This window comes from Acanthochromis polyacanthus, chromosome 9, assembly GCF_021347895.1.
Source record: "Acanthochromis polyacanthus isolate Apoly-LR-REF ecotype Palm Island chromosome 9, KAUST_Apoly_ChrSc, whole genome shotgun sequence".
In the NCBI taxonomy this organism is placed as follows: Eukaryota; Metazoa; Chordata; class Actinopteri; family Pomacentridae; genus Acanthochromis; species Acanthochromis polyacanthus.
This window is the reverse complement of record NC_067121.1, coordinates 13,218,946-13,242,223: the sequence shown is the minus strand read 5'-3', so window position 1 is coordinate 13,242,223 and position 23,278 is coordinate 13,218,946. Positions and strand designations below refer to the sequence as shown.

The following is a 23,278-nucleotide window of genomic DNA, read 5'->3' as shown; positions in this document are numbered from 1 at the left end:
AGAGTAAGATCAGGGAAGGCAAGGTAGCTACATGAGGAAATTGGAACACCACCTGAAACAATGCCAGACAGCTGAGGACAAGTCTGAAAACCATCTCAGGCCACAGCAATGGGGGATGGGGGCTGAAATCAGGTGACTTGAAATGGGCAAATGACCTGAATCTGTTTTTAAAGTTTTGATATCAGATTTGATATGGGCTTCACTTTCTCTCCCACCAACTCTACACCCTCTTTCATCACTACGCCCTATCCCTCACTGCCCTAAGGAGACTCTCACCATTTCTGTCTCACTTTCAGTCAGTGTACAGTGTACAATACTATAAGTATCAAAAGACATGACAGTAAAGAACTGACCTGATGACTTAAAATTAGGCTGAAGGATTAAAGCAGTTACTGCAACATTTGCTGTCCAAAAAAAATTGATCTTATCTCATTAAAAGATCAATGACACCCACCACAATATGCAAGATATATTCATTGACTTTCATGATACACAAAACATTTTACCTTGAGATGGCAATCTCAACTTTGGTTCTGGCAATAGCTGCTGCTCTTACTGCTCCCTCAATGGCACGATCGACTTTCTGTTTGGTCTTGGTGTTCCTCAGTGGAATTAACTGCTTCCTGATGCCCCGAGCCAGAACATTGTTCTTGTACTTCCCTTCTTCTTTGGTGCCATCAGGAAAGATGGTGCAGCCATAGCCATGGCGCTTATTGTTCAACCACTCACCTTCATATTTCATGCCATTAGACCTTTCAGAGACACCAAAGCCACTGCGCTTGTCATTCTTCCACTCGCCCATGTAAGACTCGGTGGTGGTAGCGTCCACATTGTCCTCTAGAGGCAGGTAGTCATCACCTGGGTCGCCATCTCCAAAGCTGATGGTAGAGTTGGCATCACTTGAACTGATACGGCTCATGGTGGTGTCACTGTGTGCTGAGCTGCGCTTACTGGAAATTGAAGATCTTGAGTCTGATTTGCGCAGTCGCTGAAGACTGCCGAAGAGGGATCCACGCCGGAAAAGACCTTTCTTCTTTTCTGAACTATCCCCTTCTGAGTGGAAGTTCAGCACAAATCCACCACGTGTGCCAGCAGGGCTGTCAGACAGGCTATCACGTAGTACTGTACCATTACTCTGCTCACTGCGGAGAGATGCAAGTGAGGTTCGTAGAGGTGAGCGGATGACAGAAGCCATACCATATGGAACACTTTGACGTACACCATAACCATGGCGCATCCCACCTGTCCACTGACCCTGATATGTACCTAGAGCAAGAACAGAGAGGGGAGAAAAGAAACAGACTGAGTAAGGTGTAAAATACAGGGGGAAAAATTAATGATGTGATAACAGAATCACTAACAGGTTATAGTTAATAATTTCACCAGTTGCTCTTCTCTTCTTTAGCTTATGTCACTTTGTCTGTTTTAAGATGACACATGTCAATTTTCTATAAAACTGGAGAGACTGATATTAAGCAGATATTGTGGCTGACTGGTATACAGTGGTGGAAAAACATTTTTGGACACCCCATGCATTTGTGAAATATTGCATTTAGAATCACTTTCAGGTCTATCCATCCATCCATTCTCACGCAGAGCCCTGTGTTTTCCAGTCATATTGAGAAAGTTTCAGATGTCTCTGAATTTGTGAGATATCTTGCTCCTCGCAAGATTGTAGCGACAGGACTTCTTCAGTTCACTGATAAGCCACAACATTATAGAGCCTGGAAGCGCTCTTTCCAGAATGCAGTAAAGGGACAAGACTTATCCGCAAGTGAAGAGATGGATCTGTTATTCAAGTGGCTAGGCAAGGAATCAGCTGATCACGTTGAACAACTCAGAGCCATTCACATTAACCATTCAGATGTGGGATTAAAAATGATCTGGGATAGGCTTGAACAATGTTATGGTTCAGTTGAAGTAATCGAAGATGCTGTGTTTAAAAGAATAGACAGTTTTCCAAGGATCTCAAATAAAGATTACTTAAGGCTGAGGAAATTCAGTGACATACTGATGGAGCTTCAGAGTGCCAAGGAAGAAGGAGATCTTCCTGGTCTTTCTCACCTGGACACTGCTAGGGGTGTGGGTCCCCTTGTTCAAAAACTCCCTTTTTACATGCAGGAAAAGTGGGCATCTGTTGGTGCAAATTACAAACTTGAGAAACATGTCCACTTTCCACCATTTAGTTTCTTTGTTGATTTTGTCAGTAAAGAAGCTAATGCTAAAAATGATCCCAGCTTTCACTTCGCACCTTCCCACTGTGATGTCACCTCTAGACCGGAACAACCCCCCTGGAGACTGAACAGACAAAAGGAGGTGTCAGTGCACAAAACAGAGATATCCACACAATCTAGCTCTGTGTCACACTGGAAAATAAAACAGTCAGAAGAATGCGACAAACTCTGTCCAGTTCACAAAAAACCACATTCACTCTTGAAATGTCGTGCCTTCCATGAAATGCCTTTAGAAAAACGCAAAGAAATTCTAAAAGAAAACAACATATGTTTCAGATGCTGTGCCACATCAACACATATGGCAAAACACTGCAAGACCAAAGTGCAATGTTCTGAGTGTGGCGACGAGAGACACAATACGACCTTTCACCCAGGTCCAGCTCCTTGGAAAAAAGAAACTGAGCCTACAGCAGAGTATGGCAGGGAGCAGGACCCCACAGCACCTAAGGAGATCACGTCCACGTGCACCCAAGTTTGTGGTGAAAATCCAGTAGGAAAATCCTGTTCTAAAATAAGCCTTGTTACAGTTTATCTATCAGGTCATCCAGAACAGGCTGTGAAAATGTACGCCGTTCTTGATGAACAGAGCAACAGGTCTCTTGTCCGCTCAGAGTTTCTTGAACTGTTCAGTGACAAAGGTCCGAGTTCTCCCTACTCATTAAGAACATGCACAGGGTTGAAGGAGACAATGGGTAGGAGAGCCACTGGTTACACCATAGAAGCCTTAGATAAGACTATCCAAATTCCACTGCCCAGTCTCATCGAATGCAATGATATCCCAAATGACAGGCGCGAGATACCGACACCCAGTGCAGCGCTCCATCACCCCCACTTAAGGACTGTGGCACACCTTGTCCCAAGAATTGATCCAAATGCCCACATATTGATGCTGCTTGGATGAGACGTTACACGAGTACACAAGGTGCGTAAACAAATAAGTGGCGCCCATAATGCACCATATGCTCAAAAGTTGGACTTGGGGTGGGTCATTGTGGGAAATGTGTGTTTAGGGGATATCCACAACGAACCCACAGTGAGAGCCTTCTGCACAAACATAACAGAGAGAGGATGCCCAACATTTTTTAAACTATGTCCCAATGTGTTTAACTTAAAAGAGACACACTGTGACGTCCAAGTTCCCCACCATCTCTTAGACAAATCTGATTGTGAACCAGATCACCTTGGATGTCAAGTCTTTAAGGAAACAAAGCATGACAACCTTCTCTCATTCTCTGTCCAAGACAATGTCTTCTTGAGTATAATGAAGGATGGGATGAAAAAGGATGCAAATAATGTGTGGACAGCTCCATTACCATTCAAGTCACCACGTCAAAGACTCCCAAACAACAGGCCACAGGCTCTGAACCGACTAATGGCTGTACTCCACAACTTTAACAGAAACCCACAAATGAAAGACCATTTCATCTCCTTCATGGAAAAGATTTTTCAGAAAGGTCATGCAGAGTTAGCCCCCCCTTTGAAAGAACATGAAGAAAGACGGTACTTGCCCCTGTTTGGGGTTTACCACCCCAAGAAACAAGACCAAATCAGAGTTGTGTTTGACAGTAGTGCACGATACGATGGTGTGTCCCTTAATGATGTGTTGTTGTCAGGTCCAGACCTCAATAACTCACTACTTGCGTCCTGCTACGCTTCAGGAGAGAAGCTGTGGCATTCACTGTTGACATTGAACAGATGTTTTATAGTTTCCATGTGTGAAAAAAAGACAGAAACTTCCTACGTTTCCTATGGTTTCGCAACAACAATCTTTCCAGTGATATCATTGGGTACAGGATGAAGGTGCAAGTTTTTGGCAACAGCCCCTCTCCTGCGGTCGCAATCTACGGCCTCCATCAATTTGTCAACTGCAGTGAGACAAATGTCGACCCTGATGTGAAGCAATTCGTGACACAGGACTTCTTACGTTGATGATGGACTCAAGTCAGTTCCTACCATCGAAATGGCTGTGAAGCTACTCCAAAACGCTCGTGATGTTCTTACTAAGTCGAATCTGAGACTGCACAAAATCGCAGCAAACAGGAGGCAAATTCTGGAAGCCTTCCTGTCCCAAGATCATGCAAAAGATCTAAAAGACCTTGATCTAGATGCTGAAACTCTGCCTGTGCAGCGTAGCCTTGGCCTCCTTTGGGACCTGGACAAAGACTGTTTTACCTTCAAAGCATCTGAAGAGACAAAGGCCTTTACTCACCGTGGTGTTTTATCCACTGTAAACAGTCTTTATGACCCCTTAGGCTTCGTGACACCAGTCACCATTGAAGGCAAGTCCATTCTCAGAGAGCTCACCACAGAAAATGGTGATTGGGATGCCCCACTATCCCAGGAAATGGAAGAGCCCTGGATTCTCTGGAAAGACTTGCTAAAGGATCTGTCTAGCCTCTTCATCACCAGAGCATATACAAACATTTCACCTTCAATAAAGAACTCAACATCTTCTGTGATGCATCAACAAAGGCCATTGCAGCGGTGGCTTACTTGAAGGTAGCTGATGTAAGTGGAAACTGTGAAGTTGGCTTCGTCATGAGTAAAGCAAAGTTAACTCCACGTCCAGAACAAACTATTCCTAGACTGGAACTCTGCGCTGCTGTGTTAGCTGTGGAGCTTGTAGAGCTGATCTCCACAAATATGGATATTCAGCTTGATGGCATCAACTTCTATACGGACAGTAAGGTTGTCCTAGGTTACATTCACAATGAGACCAGACGTTTTTATGTCTATGTGAGTAACCGCTTGACACAGATACGGAGGACCTCACAGTCAGACCAGTGGCATTATGTGCCCACTGGTCAGAACCCAGCAGATCATGCGATGCGAGGTCGTCCTGTGCATCAACTTGTGCTGACAAACTGGTTCTCTGGTCCAGAATTCTTGCTCCGCTCTACATGGAGTCCCCCCCCTGTGTCGCTATGACCTTGACAACCCCTGTGCAGACACTGACATCAGATCCCAAGTCTCCACACTGAAAACCACTGTCCACTCAGAACAACTCGGTTCTCATCGATTCAGCAAGTTTTCATCTTGGAGGTCACTACTTCGAGCCATTTCTTGTCTTCGTCACATTGTCCATGCCGTCAGCCATGTTTCCAGTGGCCCATGCAAAGGCTGGCACCACTGCCATGCTGTTACTGTGGAGGAAGCCGAACAAGCCAAAAACATCATCGTCAAATCTGTGCAAGAGGATGTTTATGGTGAAGAAATAAGGTGCATTCAAGAACAACAGGAGGTTCCTAAGAGTAGTCCAATAAGAAATCTGAACAAATTCTTGGATCAGCATGGCCTCCTGAGAGTCGGAGGATGTATATCGGAGGCAAATCTTGATCAAGTGGAAAAGAATCCGCTCATCATTTCCAGCCAGCACCATATTGCAACTCTGGTTGTGAAGCATTATCATGAACAAACTCACCATCAGGGACGTCTCTTTACGGAGGGAACTATTCGGGCAGCTGGTTGGTGGATTGTTGGTGGGAAAAGGAAAGTGAGTCACATTATCAGTGTGTCACTTGCAAGAGACTGAGAGCTCCACTGAGTGTACAAAAAATGGCTGACTTGCCAGCAGGACGTCTCTCAACTGAGCCCCCATTCACAAATGTGGGGATGGATGTGTTTGGGCCTTGGATCATCTCCTCACGACGCACAAGGGGAAGTGTCATTCAAAACAAATGGTGGGCTGTGATCTTTACTTGCATGAGCATAAGGGCAGTCCATATTGAGGTCATCGAATCACTGGAGACCTCGAGCTTTATAAATGCCTGAGCTAAACCTCAGAATACAACGGGCCCACCGGACTCCTGGACCAAAACCAAAACCAGACGCTACACCCAGGGTTCTCGTCGTTAATTTTTAAGAGTTCAAGACGAAGGAACTGGTACTCAGAGAAGCTTGGAAAAAAGGCAGAGTGCAGTTGAAAAACAGAGTGGTTTATTTCGACCACGATTACGCCTCCGAAGTGATTAAAAAATGGAAGGAATATAACAAGGTGAAGAAAGCCCTAAAAGAGAGGGGGGTCCATTTACAGACACCCATGACAAGCATCCGGATCCACTGGGAATCAGGGGTCCGCACCTACTCCAACTCAAGGGAGGCCTGGAAGGAGCTTAAGAGGCGAGGTATCCCAGTGGATGGCCCGGAGCCGACAGAGGGAGAGAATGATCCGGTGAAGCTACTACACGTAAAGATGGGCTCATGGCAGAGAGCGGCCGGCCGAGAGGCAGCAACAAGGGCTCCGAGTGTGAAGGAGAGGCTCCAGGAGTTTCGTAGAGAGCCAGCTGTCATGACATGAGGGATTCTACCACAATTCACAGTTTGACTGCGAGAAAAATTATACATATGTATATTGGAAGTTTAACTAGTACTACATAGTACACAGTACAGTTTATGGCGTTCAACTCCTTGCTTTCTCCTCCAGCTGCTCAGCCGTCCACTGAGCTGACTCCAGACATGTTTGCCTCCTTTTTTCACTGAAAAGGTGGCTGCAGTCAGCAACCAGTTCTCTGAGCCTGACCAGTCCAGTCAGCTCAAACCCACTACTGCTCCTTCACTCTGCTCTTTTGCTCCTCTGAGCAAGGATGAGGTCTCCAGGCTTCTTCTGAGCTCAAAACCTACAACATGTCCTCTTGATCCAATACCCACTAGCATCCTGCAGACCATCTTGCCCACAATCAAACCTGCAGTCACGCACATTGTCAACTCCTCCCTGGAAACTGGCATTTTTCCTGCTACTTTTAAACAAGCCCGCGTCACCCCACTGCTCAAAAAGCCTCATCTCAACCCAGACCAGGTTGAAAACTACAAACCAGTCTCACTTCTACCATTCCTGTCGAAAATACTGGAGCGCTCAGTATTTAACCAAGTCTCTGAACATCTGCGGAACAACAACCAACTTGACGCTTTTCAGTCAAGCTTCAGGTGCGACCACTCCACTGAGACTGCACTCCTATCAGTCACAGAATCTCTGCGGCTGGCGAGAGCTGCTGGTCAGTCCTCTGTCCTACTGCTGCTGGACTTGTCTGCTGCCTTTGACACCGTGAACCATCAAATCCTCCTCTCCACACTCTCTGAGCTCAGCATCTCAGGTTCTGTCCTGTTGTGGTTCAAGTCCTACCTCACAGGCAGATACTTCAGAGTATCATGGGGAGGTGTCAAGGTCACACGACCTATCAACTGGGGTTCCTCAGGGGTCAGTGCTTGGTCCCTTACTCTTCTCTCTGTACACCACCTCACTTGGTGCAGTTATCCGCTCCCATGGCTTCTCCTACTACTGTTATGCTGACGACACTCAGCTTTTCCTCTCTTTTCCACCTGACGACACAACAGTTTCAGCTCGAATATCAGCATGTCTGGCTGATATCTCCACATGGATGAAGGAACGGCACCTTCAGCTGAATCTGTCGAAGACTGAACTCATGGTCTTTCCAGCTTGTCCATCTGTTCAGCCTCAGAACAGTGTCCAACTTCCCTTGAGCCTACTTGTGCCCACAAACTCAGCCAGAAACCTGGGTGTCATGATTGACGACCAGCTGACCTTTAAGGTTCACGTGGCCTCAGTTTCTCGATCTTGTCGTTATGCCCTTTATAACATCAGGAAGATCAGATCCTTCCTGACCCAACAGGCCACACAACTTCTGGTTCAGGCTCTTGTGATGTCACGCATTGACTACTGCAACTCTCTTCTGGCAGGTCTCCCTGCATGTACAGTCAAACCTCTACAGATGATCCAGAATGCAGCAGCACGTCTGGTCTTCAACCAGTCCAAAAGAGCTCATGTCACTCCCTTGTTCATCTCCCTTCACTGGCTTCCAGTTGTAGCCAGAATCAAATTCAAAACTCTCCTCCTGGCTTACAAAACAATTACAAGAACGGCCCCAGCCAACCTGGATTCCCTGATCCAGGTCTACTCCCCTTCACACCCACTTCGCTCCGCATGTGAGAGACGCCTGGTGCTTCCAGCCCAGCACGGCTCGATATCTCTAGCCAGACTCTTTTCCTCTGTTGTTCCCAAATGGTGGAACAAACTACCAAACTCTGTGCGTTCTGCTGAGTCCCTTTCTACTTTTAAGAGACAATTGAAGACTCAGTTGTTCACAGAACACCTAGGCACTTAATCTGACTCCACCTTAAGGGTAGAATAAGTCAGGTGGTCCAAAACCCAGTACTTATTTAGCGCTGACAAAGTTAAAAAAAAAAAGGGGGGGGGGGGGGTGGCAATTGTTCTGCAACTTGATGGCAACACCTTTGACCAATCGCACTTGAAGCACTTTTTGCACTTACTACAGGTTTTTCCTTATGTCTGAATTCTTGCTTGTGTTGTACGTCGCTTTGGACAAAAGCGTCTGCTAAATGAAATTGTAGAATTGTAGAATTGTAAAAACTCTGCCCCCTGGTTTATGTTTGATTGTTTGAAAACAAAGGGAGCTTCCTCTAAGTTAAGATCATATATTTGTTGGACTAGAAATATGGTTGAGTTAGTTGTATACTCTTTAGCCTTATTTACTTATGGACCCTCTCTTAAAGAGGTAAGTTTCCCATGGCCCGCCAACAGGGCCTTAGCCGGGAGGGACAAGGGGCGCCCTCTTCTCCTCATTTGGGGATCTGTTTTTGTTCATGTCTCTGCTTATGTTCTGACGTTACCCTTATAGCTTATGCTAAGTTTTCATTTTGGAGGACTGTTAACTCACAATGTGTCTACTTTAAGTCTGATGGGATCCCATAACTTAAAAATTACATTTTTAAATGTAAATGGCCTGAATAATCCGATTAAGAGAAGTAAAGGTTTGGCTAAAATGAAAAGGGAAAAATCACATGTAACATTTTTACAAGAAACACATTTGTCAAAACATGCACATGAAAAATTAAAAAAGTTTGGCTGCTCTAATTCATACTTTAGTACTTGTAGAAATAGCTGTAAAAGAGGAGTGGCTACCTTGATCTCTAAGTCTGTTAACTTTGAATTGATCAGAGAAAGGAGTGATAACAAAGGCCAATACATAATTGTAGTAGGAAGGATTGATAATATTTTGATTACATTTGCAAATATTTATATACCTCCAGAAAGTGATAAAAAAAACTTCTTCAATCTGTATTTGATGTGATTAATTCTGAAAGTGAGGGGATTTTGATCTGTGGTGGTGACTGGAACACAATCTTAAATTATCAAATGGACACAACTAGTGCTAATAAGAAAAACACCATCGATCAAAAGATCTTAAGCTACTAATAAGAGAGTCAGGCCTGCTTGATATATGGAGAGCTCTACATCTACTTGACAAGGATTTCACCCACTACTCAGCTACACGCAAGGTACATTCCTGAATAGACATCCTTTTCGTGAATATTTCAGATAGATACAGAGTGAGAGACTACTCAATTGGAATAGCAGATATATCAGACCACAATGCAGGTTATATGACCATATATTTAAATAACAAACCAAAAAATATGCTATGGAGGCTTAATGTGAGCATCTTAAATAATGAATCAATGGTCAAGGAGATTAAAAAAGAAATCAATGAAAGCATAAAGGAGAACAAGAATAATGAGGCTGAACCAACAATCATCTGGGATACAATAAAGGCAGTTATGAGAGGGAACTTAATCTCCAGAACAGCATATCTAAATAAAATGAAAAAGGAAAAATATGATGAACTAGGGGAATCATTAAGGATTTTGGAGAAATTGCAACAGAGAGATAAATCCAAAAGAATAGTAAATCAGCTGAAGAATGTCAACGATCAATTAGACAATTTGGCAAAAGAAGAAATGGAAAAGAAGCTAAGATTCACTAAGCAAACATTTTTTGAGTCAGGCCCTAAAGCAGCAAGAATTTTGGCTAAACGCCTTAGGGCATAAAAAATCAAGAATTCAATCCATAAAATTAGAGACCCAGAAACAAACAAACTAACCCTTGAGCCAAGAGAAATTAATAAAGCTTTCAAAAGATACTATGAAAAATTATACTCGCAGCCTGGAAATAATGTAGAAGCAACTCAACAGTACTTGCCTGGACTGGACCTCCCCTCTATAGGACGGATACAAAATGATACACTAAATGCCCCATAACTAAAAAAGAGTTAGAATCTGTAATAAATAGATTGAAAACTAACAAAAGCCCTGGCAGCGATGGGTACCCTAACGAATGGTACAAGGTCTTTAAAGACACACACTCCACCTAAACTGGGACACAGAATCAATGAAATATTTGGGGGTAATAATTTCCAGGGATCTGGATGCAATCTTTAAGATTAATTATAGTAAGATTAATGACCAAATTCAAAAAGACATGATAAAATGGTCAAAGCTGGTCTTAGATTTTGGCGCAAGAATTGACACGGTAAAAAGGAATTTCTTGCCAAGACGACTGTACTTATTTTTATCATTACCAGTTAGAATACCTGAAACTCAATTTAGATCATGGGATAAACAAATTTCAAGATTTATTTGGGCTGGAGCAAGACCCCGAGTTAAATTTAAAACACTTCAGCTGAGTAAGGAAAATGGAGGCCTAGCTCTGCCTAATTTAAAAAATTATTATTATGCAGCCCAAATCAGATACCTGGTTTACTGGTGCTCAACAAATTACACACGTGGACAAAATTGTTGGTACCCCTCAGTTAAAGAAGGAAAAACCCACAATTCTCACTGAAATCACTTGAAACTCACAAAAGTAACAATAAATAAAAATTTATTGAAAATTTAATATTCAAAAACAGCCATTACTTTTGAATTGTTGATTAACATAATTATTTAAAAAAACAAACTAATGAAACAGTTCCAGCCATAAGCTGCAGAGGCTGCGTGTGATGTCATCCACAACGCTGAAGCTAAACTTCAAACACAGCATCCTGAAGCCCTTGTGCTAATCTCTGGAGACTTCAACCATGTCACCTTGGACAATACACTGGCTGCTTTCCACCAGTATGTGGAATGTAACACCAGAGGGAGGAGGACTTTAGACCTGATGTATGCAAACGTGAAGAATGCATACAGAGTCACCCCCTTGCCTGCACTGTGGAAAGCAGACCACAATCTGGTCCTGCTTAAACCTCACTACACACTAAGAGTGAGGAAACTACCTACAACCACACGCTCATTCAGGAAGTGGTCTCCTGAAGCCGAGCAGGCCCTGAAAGACTGCTTCGAGACCACGGACTGGGAAACACTGCAGGGGTCTCACAGCAAGGACATGGAGGAGATGGTTGACTGCACCACGAGCTATATTAACTTCTGTATGGACACTGTGGTCCCAGTTAGATCTGTACGCTGCTTTGCTAACAACAAGCCCTGGATAACGAGTGACATAAAGGGCCTTCTGAACCAGAAGAAGAAGGCCTTTAAAGATGGCAACACGTCAGAGCTCAAGCGGATACAGAGGGAACTCAGAGTCCAGCTCAGGGAGGCAAAGGAGCAGTACAGAAGGAAAATAGAAGAAAGGATGCAGACCAACAACATGAGGGAGGTGTAGGAGGGGATGAAGACCATCACTGGCTGCAGCTCCAAGAGAAGTGCCCCCACTGAGGGGGGTATGGGAAGGGCAAACCAGCTTAACCACTTCTTCAACAGGTTTGACCACCCCAACCCATCCACACCTATAAACACAGCAGCCCCCACTCCCCCACAAGCCAACACCAACACAGATGAGGACACCACCCCTCCCCCCATAACACCTCCCATGACAATCACAGCAGCTCAGGTCTGTGGAGAGCTGAAGAGGCTGCGCCCCAACAAAGCTGCAGGACCTGATGGAGTATCCCCGAGACTACTGAAGGCCTGCGTGAGGGAGCTGGGACACCCCCTCCAACGCATATTCAACCTGAGCTTGGGACAGGGGTGGGTTCCCCAGCTGTGGAAGACATCCTGCATCATTCCAGTACCAAAGAAACCACATCCTGGTGAGCTGAACGACTTCAGGCCGGTCACCCTGACGGCCCACGTGATGAAGACCATGGAACGGTTGCTGCTACACCACCTGAGGCCACAGACCCACCACGCCCTGGACCCTCTGCAGTTTGCTTATCAGGAGAAGACCAGAGTGGAGGATGCAAAACCTTTCTGCTCCACCGATCTCTCTCTCACCTGGATAGAGGCAGTGGTGCTGTGAGGATTGCATTTTTGGACTTCTCCAGTGCCTTTAATACAATCCAGCCACTGCTCCTCAGGGACAAACTGACAGATATGGGAGTTGAAACACACCTGGTGGCGTGGATTACTGACTACCTGACCAACAGACCTCAGTACGTGAGGCTGGGGGACAGCAGGTCCGACACTGTGGCCAGCAGCACAGGAGCACCGCAGGGAACTGTACTCTCTCCGGTCCTGTTCACCCTGTACACGTCCGACTTTCAGTCCAACACGGAGCTCTGCCATGTGCAGAAGTTCGCAGATGACACAGCCATCGTAGGGTGTATCAGGGGTGGACAGGAGGATGAGTACAGGAAACTGATCCAGGACTTCGTCACATGGTGTGACTCCAACCACCTGCTACTCAATACCACCAAGACCAGGGAGATGGTGGTGGACTTTAGGAGACCCAGGCCGCATCCAGAACCGGTCATGATCAAAGGGGACCGCGTGGATGTGGTCCACACCTACAAATACCTGGGAGTGCAGCTGGATGACAAACTGGACTGAACTGCCAACACTGATGCTCTGTGTAGAAAGGGAGAGAGCTGCATGTACTTCCTCAGAAGGCTGGCATCCTTCAACATCTGCAAGAAGCTGCTACAGATCTTTTATCAGTCTGTAGTAGCGAGCGCCCTCATGTACGCAGTAGTGTGCTGGGGAAGCAGCTTGAAAAAGAAGGATGCTGCACGCCTGGAAAAACTGGTGAGGAAGGCTGGCTCTGTTGTTGGCACAGAGCTGGACAGTCTAACATCAGTGGCAGAGCAACGGACATTGAACAGGCTCCAGTCCATCATAGACAATCCAAGTCATCCTCTGCACAGCAGCATCTCCAGACAAAGGAGCAACTTTAGTGACAGACAACTGTCATTGTCCTGCTCCACAGACAGACTGAAGAAATCGTTCCTCCCCCATGCCATCCGGCTCTTCAACACCAACCGGGGAGGGTGATAAAATGGACAAAATAAATAAAAAAACTCCGGACTCACTACACACTAACACCACACACACACACGCACCTTACCACACACACACACACACACACTCACATCTACATGCTGGACTAAAGTGTGAAAAAACAGACTGAAACACACGGTCTTTTGCACAACTGCATTACTGCACTGTTGAACTGCCAGATGTTTAGATGTTTATATATATATATATATATATTTTTATAGTCTTATTTGTATATAGTCTTATTTGTAACTTACATGCTCTCATGTTCTCTGCCTTTCATGCTGCTGGTATTGTGAATTTCTCCTTGGAGATTAATAAAGTATCTATCTATCTATCTACACACGTGGACAAAATTGTTGGTACCCCTCAGTTAAAGAAGGAAAAACCCACAATTCTCACTGAAATCACTTGAAACTCACAAAAGTAACAATAAATAAAAATTTATTGAAAATTAAATAATCAAAATCAGCCATCACTTTTGAATTGTTGATTAACATAATTATTTAAAAAAACAAACTAATGAAATAGGGCTGGACAAAAATGATGGTACCCATAACTTAATATTTTGTTGCACAACCTTTTGAGGCAATCACTGCAATTAAACGATTTCTGTATTTGTCAATGAGCGTTCTGCAGCTGTCAACAGGTATTTTGGCCCACTCCTCATGAGCAAACAGCTCCAGTTGTCTCAGGTTTGATGGGTGTCTTCTCCAAATGGCATGTTTCAGCTCCTTCCACATATGTTCAATGGGATTCAGATCTGGGCTCATAGAAGGCCACTTTAGAATAGTCCAACGCTTTTCTCTCAGCCATTCTTGGGTGTTTTTGGCTGTGTGTTTTGGATCGTTGTCCTGTTGGAAGACCCATGACCTGCGACTGAGACCAAGCTTTCTGACACTAGGCAGCACATTTCTCTCCAGAATGCCTTGATAGTCTTCAGATTTCATCGTATCTTGCACACTTTCAAGACACCCTGTGCCAGATGTAGCAAAGCAGCCCCAAAACATTACTGAGCCTCCTCCATGTTTCACCGTAGGGACAGTGTTCTTTTCTTCGTATGCTTGGTTTTTGAGTCTACGAACATAGAGTTGATGTGTCTTACCAAAAAGCTCCAGTTTGGTCTCATCTGTCCAAAGGACATTCTCCCAGAAGCTTTGTGGCTTGTCAAAATGCATTTTTGCAAATTCCAGTCTCGCTTTTTTATGAGTTTTTTTCAGCAGTGGTGTCCTCCTTGGTCGTCTCCCATGAAGTCCACTTTGGCTCAAACAACGACGAATGGTGCGATCTGACACTGATGTACCTTGGCCTTGGAGTTCACCTTTAATTTCTTTGGAGGTTGCTCTGGGCTCTTTGGATACAATTCCAACGATCCGTCTCTTCAATTTGTCATCAATTTTCCTCTTGCGGCCACGTCCAGGGAGGTTGGCTACTGTCCGTGGGTCTTGAACTTCTGAATAATATGAGCCACTGTTGTCATAGGAACTTCAAGCTGTTTAGAGATGGTCTTATAGCCTTTACCTTTAAGATGTTTGTCTATAATTTTTTTTTCGGATGTCCTGGGACAATTCTCTCCTTCGCTTTCTGTTGTCCATGTTCAGTGTGGTACACACCTTTTCACCAAACAGCAGGGTGACTACTTGTCTCCCTTTAAATAGGCAGACTGACTGATTATGAGTTTGGAAACACCTGTGATGTCAATTAAATGACACACCTGAGTTAATCATGTCACTCTGGTCAAATAGTTTTCAATCTTTTATAGAGGTACCATCATTTTTGTCCAGGCCTGTTTCATTAGTTTGTTTTTTTAAATAATTATGTTAATCAACAATTCAAAAGTAATGGCTGTTTTTGATTATTTAATTTTCAATAAATTTTTATTTATTGTTACTTTTGTGAGTTTCAAGTGATTTCAGTGAGAATTGTGGGTTTTTCCTTCTTTAACTGAGGGGTACCAACAATTTTGTACACGTGTGTATCTATCTATCATCTGACTGTCAAAATGCTGAGCCAGGCATCGAGGACAGCACAGTTGTTATCTAAATATGATTCCATGGTTACCCAGTCCGGAGGGTCTGGGCGGTCATGAAAAAAAGACCAGAAAGACAAGCATCTTATGTTTGCGGCCCAATAATAAAAGCAAAAATTGGGGAGTGCCAGGCTGCCATCGGTCTTATTCTTTTGAAGGTGGGTTTTGTTAAGTCTGGGGCATTTACCGCGCCAGATGTAAGAGGAGATAAGAGAATCAAGTTGATTGAAAAAGGACTTCAAGATAAAGAGCGGGAGAGCCTGAAAAAGATATAAAAATTTGAGTAGAATCATCATTTTAATTGAATTAATGCACCCCACAAGAGAGGTCGACAAAGGGGACCATTTTGTTAGTGTTTGTTTTACCTGGTCCAGCATTGCCCCCAAATTTTCTTTATATAGGTCTTTGAAATTACGAGTAATTGTGATCCCCAAATATGAAAATTTATAGCCCCTGATTGTAAAAGGAACACTGGTGAGTGTAGTTGTTTGTAATTTGCTATTAATTGGAAAAATCTCACTCTTGTTAAGATTTAATTTATATCCTGAAAGTTGACCAAGTTGATGAAGCAGGGACAAGACTGGAGGCAGAGAAGTGGTTGGATTTGACACAAAAAGTAAAAGGTCATCAGCATAGATCGCAATCTTGTGTTCCCGTTTGATCCTAATAATTCCTGAGAAGTGCTCACATTCACGTAAAGCAGTAGCGAGAGGTTCAATGGCTAAATAAAAAAGTAAGGGACTAAGTGGGCACCCCTGACGAGTGCCACAGTGCAAGCTGAACGACTTTGACAGCTGTGAGTTGGTATGGATGGAAGCTAAGGGATTAGAATATAGCAATTTGATCCAGTTAATGAATTTTGGTCCAAACCCAAATGAGTCCAGGACAGCAAAAAGGTATCTCCACTCTACGTGGTCGAACGCCTTCTCAGCGTCGAGAGAGACCACACATTCAGGGACTTCATCAGAGGCAGAGTACACCACATCCAAGAGCCTGCGGATGTTAAAATAGGCATATCTGTTTTTTATAAACCCAGTTTGATCTGCAGATATCGAGGGAAGAGGGGTTTCGAGTCTATGTGCTAGGAGTTTAGCTAGTATTTTAGCATCTGTATTTAAAAGGGAGATAGGCCTGTAGGAGGCACAATGAGTTGGATCTTTCTCTTTTTTAGCTATTAACCCTTGCCACCTGAAAACGCTCTGGAGCATTTTCTTGTTGCGCCACTGTAATCAAAACAAAGCAGGAAAATGAAGCGTCGGCGAGTCTCCCTTTAAATGTGTGCTGAAAGTGCAGATTTTAAACTTTCTACCAGTTTTTGAATCATTTTGATCGGCCAAGTACAACCAGAGATATGATCAATAATTAACGCCACATTTTTTACCGAACTTCACCAGAGCTATTTCCAGCGTCTTTTATGCACGGCGAAACTTTGAACTTTGGACTCAGCGGAGAGTACTCTCTGCTGAAAGCATCTGGCGAGAAACACAGACCTTTGGAGTTATGCTTGGTGTAGGAAGGAAAATGTAGACCAGATTTTCACAAACCTGGCGTTCTCTGGAGTAAAAACGTGAACTAGATTTCCCCAAAGGTGACTGAGAAACTTGGAGCTGAGTGACAGAGACGCTCTGACGGGGAGCGGCCGCACAGACACGCCCCCAGTCTCTGTGTTCATAGTAAGAGAGTGGAATATTCTAGAAATACAAAGAGGAAAGATGGCCAAAGTGCAGATTTGGAACTTTCTATCATTTTTTTTTTAGTCAGGTGATAGTTATCACTCTTTGGGAGAGCAGCACGTCCTTCACTGGCTTTGGCCACAGATCACTCTCTCTGCTGACACCAAAGATGCACAGAAAATGAAGATTTTGTTTCAGATGTAGTATATTACTACTACTACTAATAATAATAATAACAATAATAATAATTATTATTATAATAAAATAAAATAATAATAATAAAACAACAACAACAATAATAATATTCATAATAAACATATTCTAGCAATGGAGAACACCAGGACTCTGGATTCTCCCTGTGGTCCTAAAGCCTGTTTCCATTATTTTTGTCATTGTATAGATTGTAGCGGACAGAAAAAGCTTTTTGGAATGGTACAAATTCATTTATGTAAAATTTTATTGTGACTCCTTATGATTTTGTAAATAGTTGTGCAAAAACGCCTAAAAAGAGTCCTGCATTTTAGTGCAAATAGTGGTATACAACTGTGTTTACTGCTAAATTTGTACATTATTTTATGACAAACAATTTATATTTACATTATAAGTTCTGAAAAAGATTCATTACACATGTTTATGGTGTCCACAGCAAAAAAATCTAACTTTTTTCTACTCGGACTTTGTATTTTTTCTGCTATTTTAGGTCAAGTGTGTTCATACATTATATCAAAATGTCTAAATAATTATAGAATCACACAGGTGAGGTTGTGCTGAAAAAAAAGATACCAAGCAAAGCAAGATCAACAGCTTTTAAGATGAAATATAAAGGTAAAATCAGAATTTGTCAAAAACGGACCTCAACCCCCCCCAGGGCCCTAAGGGTTAAAGTGATACATGCTTCAGAGAGGGAACTGGGAAGTAGGCCTAGCTTACAAGAGTCTGAAAAGACCAAGCATAAGTACGGGGATAAAAGTGGAGAGAATTTCTTAAAGAATTCTGTAGGAAGACCGTCAGGTCCAGGGCATTTACCAGACTTCATTGAAGAAATAGCCAAGCTAATTTCATGCTCAGAGATGGGCTCCTCCAAATTTTGCATGGCATTAGGTTAAAGTTTGGGGATGTTAAGATTGTTTAAAAAGTCTGAAATTTCTTTGTCATCAGCTTGGGACTCTGAAGAGTAAACTTGGTAATAGAAGTCTCTAAAAGCTTTGTTGATTTCCAAGTGATCAGAGGTAATGTGGCCATTTGGCAACTGAATGTTAGAAATGCTTTGTCTGGCACTGGAGCCTTTAAGGAGGTTTGCCATCATCTTGTCAGATTTATCCCTGTGAACATAAAACCTGGTCTTCTGCTTTAAAAGTAAGTATTCAGCAGAGTAAGTAGTTAGCAGGTCAAATCTGGTCTTAAATTCCAATCGTTTTTTATGTAACTCTGGATCTTTGGTTTGTGCGCACAGATGCGTACTTAAATTCTCAGCAAGAAGCTTTAATGACATGTGGGGCCCATTTCTAAACGTGTTTCATTCCATTTGAAACAACCACTATAATTGTTTACTTACTTACCTTTCATTTCCTTAGTATGGACTGCAGTTCTCAACTCATTTACTCAAGTATACTCGACAAATCTGTGCTCATTTGCTAGAGTCACTGGCAGTGGTGGGGGGAGGGTGGGGGATTGTGTTCTTTTTTTTCTTTCTTTCTTCTCTTTCTTGTTTGTTTGTGATCTTGCCTTGTAATCTGCACAAATGAAGTTTTTTTTTTTAATGTACTATATTTTTTTCTACTATTCCTGTGCGGTGCAAATAATTTGTTTGGTAAAAACTTCAATAAAAATATTTTGACTTAAAAACACCCAAAATATGTTTTTGAACTAGAGGCTAAATTCTGTGGTTTATTTTAGTATGACAGTGAAGAAAACATTTTCATTTATATTTCTCTCCATAAGTCTGGATGGGATCTGTAGTGACTTTGCGCATGCGCAATTCATCTGTCGTCTGGCCGCGGAGTGATGTGGGTCTCCCTTAATCAGACACTGGAACTGCTGCGGAACTGGACTGACAGCCTGTGGTTTGGGACAGGGAGGAGCTTACAGCAGCACCTGCTGCTTGTTGAGGACAGTAACTGTAGAATGATCCGAGTTTTCCTGTCAGAGTCTCCAAAACGACAGAAAAAGTCGCTAGATTTGTTGCTAGTCACTTTTGACAAAAAAGGTCGCTAGGACTCTTTGGAAAGTCGCTAGATTTAGCGAGAAAGTCGCTAAGTTGGCAACACTGCCGCGTGCCTGGGCTTGCCGTAAGGCACGTCGGTGACGTAAAATACTGCTGTAAAACGTGTTTTGCGACACTGCGATATAAACGATAGGATCTTCACATAAAACGATAGACATTTTCTATCGTCCAGACGATATCTATAGTCATATCGCCCAGCCCTAAGTGGGCAAAATTAATTTTGCATATTGCAGTGCACCTAGTGGTTTAATGCAAATACATTTGCACTTCAAAATAGGGTACTGAGCTTGATCCAAGGAATTGAATGCAAAGCCAATTCTGAAAACTGGGTATGTGGTTCAAAAAAAGACATGCATAAACACACCTCTAACTGCTATCCACTGGTGGCACTAAAGTGCTCAAATAACAGACATGAAACTTGCTGAAAAGAATTTGGGAATGTCCCAATAAGTGTGCCAAAGTTCAAGCCTTTCTGTCACATTTCTTGATGATGCTCCATTAGCAGAAGAAGGAAGAAGAAATAGGTGCTACATAAGAAAAGGGTAGAAATACAGTGGGAGCCTGAGGAGTTTTGCTGCTTGGCACTCAAATAAACCCTCTACATTTACAAAAGCATCCAATAGACTTTTGCTATTGCCAGATAAGCAAAAGAGTATAAAAAAATTAATTAGGGCTTCACTCCAAGTCCAAGTGTCCCTGTAAGCCAAGTCTGTCCAAATTTTTTTCAAAGAGGGCCAGATTTGAAGAGTCAGCATGCATGAGGGCCAACCATTCTGCCTGACATTCTTTGAACCATTGAAATCAAATGCACATTTGATGGAAATTTTATTGCAAATGACACATTTTTCATTTTGAACATGTACAAAATGAAAAGTTTCCATCAACTTTAAAAGGAGTGATCAGAGAGTACAGTGGACAGATCAGCACTTCTCTCTGTATAAAGGGACATCCCTCCATTAAGGGTGACCAAAGCACCGGGAGTGTAAGGTCAGCATAAACCAAAGCATGTTGATGAAGAGCGGAGTTTTTTTCAGAAAAGTTTTTGTCTTATTAATAAATGCAGTTTTTTTTAATGTATGGCAAGTCTAAATAGATCTTACCAAGCTCACTCTGTTTTTTAATATCCAAAGGCCAAATAAAATGAAATGAGCTGAACTGAGGAAAAAAATCTGGATTCAGGTTCATTTTTAACATTAAATGTTATTGGAAATTAACATTGCCTAAGACATGAACAGGAACAAAAAAACACCAACATTCAACTTTTAATGAAGTGCAAATTCCATGTGTTCAGATATATTCATGATTTTGACCAACACAAAACAAATTAAATTAACTGCAATTTTACAATATATTCTTCTCAGATAACCAAACAAATAATTTTCTTGCAAAAATGTTTTGCCAGTGGAAAAAAATGTAATTCATTCACGAGAACAGGGAGTGCAGAAAGGTGCAGAATTACATCACAAGCAAAGAGAAAAGGAGCAAAAGGCGAACAGAGGAACAACTTTACATCATCCCCATACACAGAAAACATATGACTGCTCCATACAACACCATCCAGACTACCCAGCTCTGAAGTGGCACATAAACACAATCAAAACAATGAGTTAGATGGAGGGCTTTACTCAGCTGGGATAGAAATAGGAGAGGAGAGGAGAGATTTAGAACCAAATCCCTTTGTTGTGAGGGATGATACTGAGCTCTGGAGTGCATCACATGGGCCAGGTCTGGTTCAAAGGCTGTGATGTTGATGCGCAAAATGTCACGCAAGTGAGAGTCAGTTAGTCTTGTCCTAACACGGTTCTTATTAAAGTTCATCACAGAAAATATTTTCTCACGTAGATATGTCGAGTCAAATAAACGTAGCAAACATTTGAATAACTTGAAACCGGCCTTTTTCAAGTTGACGGTAAAAGTTAACAAGCGAGAGCTGTTGGTGACGACTGCATAACTCACTGTCACACCGCAGGTCAATAAGCTCCAGCTGCAGGTGATCCGGAGCATCATTGGGGTCGGTGGAGAATGGAGAGAAGAAGAGCCTGATGTCCTTTTCAATACTTGCAAAATCTTGAAAGCACAGTTGAAATTCCCCAGCCAGAGATGCGATGTCTGCTGCATACCTCCTCGTTTGCGCACTGATACTCAGGGCTCCAGATAAACTTTTTTTCCTAGGAGCACAGTGGCCCCTAACTTAAAATTTTAAGAGCGCAAGCAGGAAATTTAGGGGCGCACACCAAAATCGACTTGCAAAGTAAATATTCACATTTCCTCTCATTTTCACTATATTACTGAAAAATACTTGCACAATAAATGCAGAAATTATGTTTTCAATTTACATTTTACTGTGCAGCAGTTGACACAACATAACAAGAAAAGCACTCAGAGTGCGCAGTACTCCACCAAGGCTGCTCAGTTGATGTATAATTTCAGACGGATGAAATCTGTAATAAAAATGACCTTGTGCTGAGCACAGGTATGTGTTATGTCTGTGCACGTTATGTATTTATACCGAATCACGTGTAAATTACTCTTATAAAGGTCTGTTGATCAGTTCATCAATTTTGATAAGACTTTGTTTTGCTAGTGTTAAAATAACCGTTTCCTCCAGGCTTTTATTTTGAAGACGTATTTTTAATGCTACGGGCTTTTATTTTGTAACCATTCCAGCGGCACAGGAAATGTTTCTCTAAGATGAGGTTTCTTGACATGACAAAGACGCTGCTGAAAAGTCCGAAAATCCACGTAAAGATCAAAGAAAACGGTTCAACGCTGTTGCTGTCTAGCAAAGGATGTGTCTAAACTTAGAAGCAGCTGGAATGAGGACAAGAAAGGAGGGAAGGACAGGAAGGTGAATTTGTGTTCAAAAGGCTGAACGTAAATGAAGGCTTTGTGAAACATCAAGAGCTTCACCCATAGATATGAAGCCATAGATATTTATGGCTTCACCGTCATTCGCCCCCTGCTCTCACACACATTGGCCCGCCTTCTTCTTCTTTGGTGTTCGTCTCCTTTCTTCTTCTTCTGGAGATTGTCAGTTGACCAGCTCATTTGCGCATTACTGTCTACTGGGCTGAAGTGTGGAGCACAAGTTTGTCGGCAACAAAAAATATTCAATAGTAATTTTTTAAAAAATTGGCAAATTTACTGGTCGCACATGAGTGAGTAGATGAAAAATTTACTCGCAATCGCTCAAATTTTGGTCGCAAAATGCGACCATTTAGTCGCAGTCTGGAGCCCTGATACTGTCACGAGATTTGACAGTATCAGTAATGAACAGTTGTCCTGAGGAAAACTGTTCATTATTTCCCGCAGCGCTGAAAAATGTACGGCTGTGTTTGTGACAAGTGCCATTGGAAAAGCTGCAGCTTTGTTTCAGATGCTTTGATGTGTGAATACAGCTGGTTCACCTGCATCTTGGCCCTGAAGACTCGTGCTCAACACATTCAGATGCTTTGTTTATCAACTAAAAATCCCAAATCAGCCAAACACAATCAGATAGTTCTGACATCGGTTGTCCCTTATCTGCCAAAAATTGTCCAGTTTCCCTCCTGTGAGAGAAGAGACACCGCAGCGCACACCCCCGACTCAGCCACCTTATATTAGTGTGATATAAAACATCACCATACTCGGCCTGGATGTCCAGTAGAAACAGTTTAAACTGGCGGTGGGACAGGGCTTTCGAGCAAATGAAATTAAGTCTTGACCACTGGCTTCATGGCATGGTCATATTTGAAATGTTTAGCACAGAGAGCTTGTTGATGAATGATACAATGAAGCTTAATGGCTTTGCCTCCTTGTTCACTCACCTTGTTGCAGATTAGAGTTGATGGCCACTTCATTCGTCAGCCATGGCAGGTGTGCCATCAGTAATAATCCCAGTGACTTTTCCAGGGCAGTTTCATATCACCCACAGCATAACTAACAGAAACAAAAAAATCTGTTCCTCTTGCTCTGTCCATAATAAGGCTCTGGAGGTCAAGAAGCTAATCAGTCACATTAATCTCATCATCCACCCCTCTCAAAATAATAAGCA

General features: G+C 42.7%; 1 protein-coding gene across 1 annotated transcript in view; it reads right to left on the bottom strand.

The window, feature by feature from the left end:
- Positions 1-23,278, bottom strand: part of LOC110968626 (junctophilin-1-like) — a 67,427-nt gene that overhangs the window by 39,620 nt on the left and 4,529 nt on the right. Inside the window, exon 2 of the mRNA XM_051953359.1 lies at positions 507-1,266. Within this exon, the coding sequence (XP_051809319.1) occupies positions 507-1,266 (760 nt within the window). The remainder of the gene's footprint in view (positions 1-506; positions 1,267-23,278) is intronic.